This window comes from Vicia villosa, linkage group LG7 (genome assembly GCF_029867415.1).
Source record: "Vicia villosa cultivar HV-30 ecotype Madison, WI linkage group LG7, Vvil1.0, whole genome shotgun sequence".
NCBI classification, from domain to species: Eukaryota; Viridiplantae; Streptophyta; class Magnoliopsida; order Fabales; family Fabaceae; genus Vicia; species Vicia villosa.
In genome coordinates, this window is record NC_081186.1 from 27,641,226 (window position 1) to 27,648,713 (window position 7,488).

The 7,488-nt window shown below is 37.0% G+C and overlaps 1 protein-coding gene and 1 non-coding gene across 2 annotated transcripts; one reads left to right on the forward strand and one right to left on the reverse strand.

Moving 5' to 3' along the window:
- Positions 1-300: 300 nt before the first annotated feature.
- Positions 301-1,482, reverse strand: LOC131618799 (uncharacterized). Its single transcript, XM_058889956.1, has one exon. The coding sequence runs from the start codon at positions 1,480-1,482 to the stop codon at positions 301-303; it is 1,182 nt and encodes a 393-aa protein (XP_058745939.1).
- LOC131621159 (small nucleolar RNA R71) lies at positions 1,376-1,482 on the forward strand. The gene has a single exon (XR_009289487.1). It is a non-coding gene; the product is annotated as a small nucleolar RNA R71 (small nucleolar RNA).
- Positions 1,483-7,488: the final 6,006 nt, after the last annotated feature.

Consider the following 7,488-nt stretch of genomic DNA (forward strand, 5'->3'; position numbering starts at 1 on the left):
AATAGACAAAGGCATTAGGCTAATACTAGCTCCTAAGTCGCACAGAGCTTTGTCTATGACAAATTTTCCTATATTGCAAGGTATGGAGAAACTTCCTGGGTCTTTCAGCTTAGGTGGCATTTTATTTTGAATTATTGCACTACATTCGGCAGTGAGTGTTACGGTCTCGTTGTCTTCTAATTTCTTCTTATTCGATAGGATTTCTTTTAGGAACTTAGCATATGAGGGCATTTGGTTAATGGCTTCCGTAAACAGAATTGTAATGTTTAATTGTTTAAGAAGTTCGACAAATTTCTTAAACTACCCTATGTTTTTAGATTTCTCGAGTCTTTTAGGGTACGGGATAGGTGGTTTATAAGGTGGTGGAGGTATGTATGGCGCTTCTTTTTCCCCCGTCTCGCCTTCTTTGTTCTCTTTCTCTTTCGGATCACTTGGTTTATCCTTGGGTCCACTTTCCTCCTCAGTTGTCTTACTAGGGCTTTGGAATATAGCAGGGTTTTTAAGCCTAGGGTCAGTCGGTTCGTCCATTTCTCTATCATTTCGCAGAATAATATCATGAGCATGTCCTTTTGGGTTAGGTTGTGGCTGTCCTGGAAATGTCTCAGCAGGTGCGACAGTAGGTGCTTGTTGTTGTGCCACTTGAAAGATTTGTGTCTCAAGCATCTTGTTGTGAGTGGCCAACGCGTCTACTTTAGTCGCTAATTGTTTGATTTGCTCATTAGTGTGCACGTTCTGGTTTATGAAATCCTTATTAGTCTGAGTTTGAGTGGCTATGAAATTTTCCATCATTAATTCTAAGTTAGACTTCCTAGGGACGTTAGGAGCAGCAAAGGGTGCCTTTTGATATCCAGGTGGTACACTGGGTGCTTGACCAGGTGCGTACAAAGCATTATTGTTCTTGTACGAGAAGTTAGGGTGATTCTTCCATCCTGGGTTATACGTGTTTAAGTAGGGGTTTCTTTGAGCATAGTTTACTGGTTCGGGGGAAACTCCTTCCAAAAGATGGCACTCGGGGGCAACATGTCCAGACATCCCGCATATTTCGCAATTTGGGGAAACAGCAGCCACGACGGCTATAGGTGCTACAGTGAGGTTTTTGATCTTCTGAGTTAGGGCATCGACTTTGGCGTTAACGCGGTCGAGGCTACTTATCTCGTACATACCATTCTTCATTGAAGATTTCTCTCCAGAAGTTTTATCTGACTGAGCTCTCTCGCTTCCCCATTGATAATGATTCTGAGCCATACTCTCGATAAGTGCATAGGCATCAGCATACACTTTGTCCATCAGTGCGCCGCCTGTGGCGGCGTCAATTGTGAGTCTCGTATTGTAGAGGAGACCATTATAGAAGGTATGGATAATTAACAATTCTTCTAATCCATGATGTGGACAGAGTCTAAGCATGTCTTTGTATCTCTCCCACGCTTCGAATAAAGACTCATTGTCTTTTTGTCTAAACCCATTGATCTGGGCTCTTAGCATGGCAGTCTTACTAGGTGGAAAATAACGTGCCAGGAAGACTTTCTTAAGTTCATTCTAGGTCGTGACAGAATTCGCGGGTAAAGACTGGAGCCAAGCTCTAGCTCTATCCCTCAGTGAAAAAGGAAAAAGGAGCAGTCGGATAGCCTCTGCACTGCCATTATTCGCCTTTACAGTGTCTGCATATTGTAAGAACACTTACAAGTGAAGATTAGGGTCTTCCGTCACATTTCCAGAAAATTGATTTTGTTGTACAGCTGACAACAAAGACGGTTTTAGCTCGAAATTATTCGCCTCGATAGCAGGAGCAGCAATGCTATTATGTGGTTCAGCTTGCAAAGGAATAACGTAAGATTTGAGAGGATGCAGCTGTTTTCCCATGGTTGATTCTTCAACATGTTCAGAAGGAGGAATAGGAACAAGTGTGCGAGTTCGTCGTAATCGACGTGATACAGTGATAGAACGCTCCGTTTCAGGAATTGGCAGCACTAAGTCTTCACTTCGAGAGCGAGTACTTGGCATGCACAAAGGGATTTGAAAAATTGAGTTTGCCTTAGTCTCTACAACGTAACAGTTAATTACGATTATCGACTAAATAAGTCCCCGGGAACGGCGCCAAAAACTTGATCGCGATAAAGTGGGGTATGTTTATGATTATGACTGCAAGTGCACAGTCTATCGCGTAGTTTTAAAAGATATCGAACCCACAGGGACTAAGAATCGACCTAATGTAGTTAATCGCTACTACGTAAATCTAAGGCTAAGATCTGATTGATTAGGATCAGACGTGGAAGTAAAAGGAATATTATTAAATTAAATAAGCGGGAATATAATCGGTATGTAATGGTCGGACGTCGGGGATCTAGTAAACTATCAACGTGAATCGTAATTTAAAATACTCTTTCTGTAGAAATCACTTGTTTAAAAACCTTCCTCTCACACTCTCGTGTTTATTGATTACGATCTCATTATTAAACCTAAGTGAGCGCTCTCGCTGTATCAAATAAAGTTTAAAATGATTTTTGAAAACCGATGAAGTCTAATTAACCTTAAAGCGCTCTCGCTGTATTTAAGGTTAATGTTTAATTCCTACTGTCCAGATAAAATCTCAAACTCTCATTTTTATTGATCCTAACTTCTATTGTTTTTAACTCTCGTTACAAAATAGTTGAATTAAGCATTAGAAATTAATACCAGATAAATAAATTTCATTAATAAAAATACGTCGATAGTGTTACTCGATTCCCTCGGTTATGTGACCTTACATACCGATAAAAATAATTTAGCCGGACATTGTTTTAATAAATAGAATAGAACAAATATAGCAGGTATAAAATAATCCGGACATAATTTGATAAACTAACATAAACAAACAATAATAATAAAAGCTAATAAATGAACCTGAATTAATATAGCAAAACTAAATTTGAAACAGAGCAGCACTGGTTCTTGAATCTGGTACTGGAATTAATTCCGAAAATAAATCTGACGCTAAAACTAAAACTAAATCTGAAGCTAACAAAGAAAACTTAATCGCAATAGTATTTCCGGTGTGGAAATCTATTGCCGAAAGTGGGTAGGAAACAAAAAGCAGAACTTGAAAAATAGCAGAAGAATTAAAGTGACGACAGTAGGTTAAACTTCGTAACCCTCTCAATTAATCTTGATGGGTATTTATAGAGCTGCCTCAGATTCATGTGCTGGAGATGGTTTCGTCTCTGTTCTTGTTCTTTCGGAGGAGAAAATGGCAGAGAGAGAAAACAGCGTCTCTTCTGGGCCTGGGTGAGTGACTAACGTCACACACTAACATTTAAGGGGGGTGCCGAACGGCATGAAGGGGGGGGTGCCGACCGGCAGACACTTCAATGTGCCCTCCGTCACGTGCTTGACTTCCTCTTGCGCGTTGGGCTTGTTTTGAGTTCTGGGCCTTTGCTTTTTCTATTCACACCTCCTTATTTAAATGTCATTTTAAGCAATTCCTCTTCATTTTAGCTCCTTTTCCCGATTGTTTCTTTTGCGAGCTCCGATTAAATAAATTCCTGAAAACAAATAGAAATACCGGCATGATACAAAATAAAATAATAAAATCGAAACAAAATAGAATAATAATGCATGTAAATTAAACTAAATAACGATACGTTTTCGTGTTATCACCTACTTTTGTTTCAAAAATGCCCTTTAACAGTCATTATTTCCATCTCATCTTTGCAGTCATTATTTCCATCTCATCTTTGCAATTCATTTTGTATTATTTATTTTCAAAAGAAATTGAGAAAAAACATTATAGAAGAGAAACAAACTATAGAGTTGCTTAGAATTATAAAAAAGAAGTAGAAAAATACAAACTTAAAAAGGAGAGGGAGAGAAATAGAGAAAAATAACATATACACAATTAATTAAAATTAAGTAAAAAATATTGTTTATATTTTGACATGTATTCATTATAAAAAGCGGACAAACGGACACACTATTAATAATAATTATTATATATATATATATATATATATATATATATATATATATATATATACACGCGCGCGCGCGACAATATTTAATCATATTCCCAAAATTTAAGGACACTCATGCTAATGTAACAAAATATATAGACAATGTTATTCATTGCGTGAACTTTTAAAAGTCAATTTTTAATATTTATGAACATAGTTGATTTTAAATATTACTTTTTTCATTTATTTATTTTTTTGGAATTTCCGTTACTAACAAATACACCACACAGAGAGAACACTACAATTTATCACACAGATAATTTAAACTAAAATCAAAATTAAAAAAAAGTACTGGACACTTTTGTTGTTTTCTCTTTCGTTCAATTGTTTTTGTATCCTATTTTAGAGAGATCCCTTTGCATTATAAAATTGGTCGTGAGGGAGAGAGAGTGTGTGAATGTGAGAGAGATTCTTTTGCATTGTTAAATTTGTCGTGATGGGGAGAGAGAGAGAGAGAGAGAGAGAGAGAGAGAGAGAGAGAGAGAGGGAGTGGGAATGGGAGAGGGGAGAAAGATAGCCATTTGAATTGTTAAATTGATCGTGTGAGACAAAGAGAGAGATAGAGGAAAAGATATATATATATATATATATATATATCGGTTAAAGATCTCAAATTAGTTGGCTTAAAATCTCATGACTGCCATGTCTTAATGCAACAACTACTACCGGTGGCTATTCGTGGGATATTGCCTAACAATGTTAGGAAGACTATAACTAGGTTTTGCCTGTTTTTCAATGCAATTTGTTGGAAAGCCATTGATCCATTAAAGTTAGAAGATTTGGAAAATGAGGCTGCAGTTATCTTGTGCCAATTACTATTAGAGATGTTTTTTCCTCCTTTTTTTTTTGACATTATGGTTCACTTGATTGTTCATCTAGTAAGGGAGATTAGATTATGTTGTCCAATTTTTTTACGGTGGATGTATCCAATAGAGAGATACATGAAGATCCTAAAAGGGTATACCAAAAACCCACACCGTCCGGAAGCATCGATTATTGAGAGGTACATTGCAGAAGAAGCAATTGAGTCTTGTTCTAACTATTTGACGGAAGTGAATGCTGTTAGACGCTGGCCTAAGGATCTAGAGGGGGGGTGAATAGATCTCTCAGAGTTTTTCGGAATTATTTCGAACTAAAGCGAAAGCGGTTCTGAATCGACTTGCGTCTATTCCGGACCGATATTGCAAGGGTTGTATACGTGATAAAACCACAAAATAATTGAGATTAACAATGAAATGATATGTTATCGAATCAATATGTTTCACTACAGAAAATCGATTAACTTCCAATTTGATAAACTTTGATTTGCAATGCAGTAATAATGAAAGAAGCAAAAGCACAAACACTTGGTGATAATGATCAAATTGATGGTGATTCAATGTGTGATGAATTGTGATGTTTATACAAGTTTTTAATTCACAATTTTAACACTCGAATCGTTGATTAATTTGCAATTATAACCAAATATGAACAGAACGTAAATGGAAAGATAAAAACAACAAGAACACGATATTTGTTTAGGCAGTTCGTCGATCGTCCTCGCTACGACTACGTTTGCCCCCAATTCCAAACTGAAATTGGGAAATCTTCCATTAATGTTGAAAGCAGTTTATACAAAGAAGATAACAAAGCGATAAACAATAAACCAAATTTGTCGATCCTTTGAATCTTCTTCCCCCTTAATCTTGAGCCAGATTAAGGTCTTCCAAGAGCGTCACTTTGATCCCTTTCTGCAGTGTCTTGAATTGCTTGAACACTTGTTCTTCAATCTTCACACTCAGCTTGATCCTTGATGAAGCCTCTTGATAAAAACCCCCAAAATTCACCAATCTTGGAGGACAAAACCCTCAGATTTTATTCACCAAAAACCCCACAAATCTTCACCCACTAGGAATCTTCAATTCCGTTCCATGGACGTTATCGATCTTGAACGCAAACCCTCAACGCAAAAATGATTGTGTATAGTTGTGTTGGAGTTGTGTCGATGATCGAAGATGAGAAGCCTTTGTGTATCTTTTAGTTGTTGGTGTTGAAAACTGCAATAATGAACCTTGGACAATATATATGAGAGCTTATCAGTTGGAGCAGAGAAAACCAGAAATTTTAGCATTTTTGATCAAATAGGTCGACCTCTTGTAGTGCTTAGGTCGACCTAACAGAGCTGCATTTGCTTTGAATAACATTTGTTCCCAGTTAGGTCGACCTGTTAAGGAAGTAGGTCGACCAGAATGCTCTTCAGATACGTTTTGGGGACTTTTCTTCAGTTTAGGTCGACCTAGTTGTTGTGTAGGTCGACCTAGCAGAAGGATGTGTAAATTTCTCCACTTTAGGTCGACCTGGGTTGGGAGTAGGTCGACCTGACTGCTGTTTTTCTGAGTTCTTCTTGTTTTACTTGTATTGAGTCGACCTATATGCATAGTGGGTCGACCTGCTCTGTCTTGAGTGACCAATGCTTGCTTTTCTTTGAGTTCTTCTGCTTGTGCCTTGTTGCTTGTTTGCTTGTGGAGTTTGACATGGATCAAAAACACCTTTGTGAGTGTGATCTTGTATTCACATACTCCCCCTTTTTGATGATGGCAAACCGGTTGTAAAAGCTTCGTCAACAAGTAGTGATAGCTCCCCCGGACTTGTATGTGTAAGCTGAAGCTTCATCATACTGAGCTCAAGCTCCCCCGTACTCTCAGCACCTATCTCCCCCTTTGACAACATCAAAAGAAATACAACAATGGGACAGTAGAAACGAGTAGCGAGATAAAATAGATATAACGCTAGCATGGCATAGTATAATAGATAAAGATAGGTAGAAATAACATGAGAACCAAACATATTTAAAGGTACACTTTAACATACATAATAATCCAAGAGATTAAAGGTAAACAAAAACAGACAAAGTACGATATGGTCTATATATGATGTGTTTATGCCTAGTTATTTGCTTGTATGTTTAGAATATGATATGCTATGATTAAAGATGAAACACATACACGAGTAAGAAAGATATATGTATGAAGTCACTATAAGCATGTTAATTGATAGCATATTATAGCATCAAAGATATTTTTGGAAGTGAACAACAACCATGTTACCGCCTTCTCAATATGTAGGTGTCACCGTTTAGTGGAAGCCTTTAGTCAATGTGGAATGATTCCTGGCTTGATGAAGAACTACCTTTACACTAAGAGAAATGTTAGCTTGAGAATAATCAATATATATATATATATATATATATATATATATATATATATATATATATATATAAAGTAAAGGAAGAACCTTAAGAGAAACAAATGTAATTAGCCCAAATTAGAGATATCGAGTATCCCTAATTCCCTACGAATGTTGAAGTATTGTTCCGTTGCTAGAGAATTGGTGAAGATGTCAGCTAGTTGCTTCTTGCTCTTCAAGTTTATGGCACTTGTGTTGTCGCACATGATAGGTATACGATCAAGCTTAATACCAAAGTCAAGAAGTTGTTGCTTGAGCCATAATATCTGAGCACAGC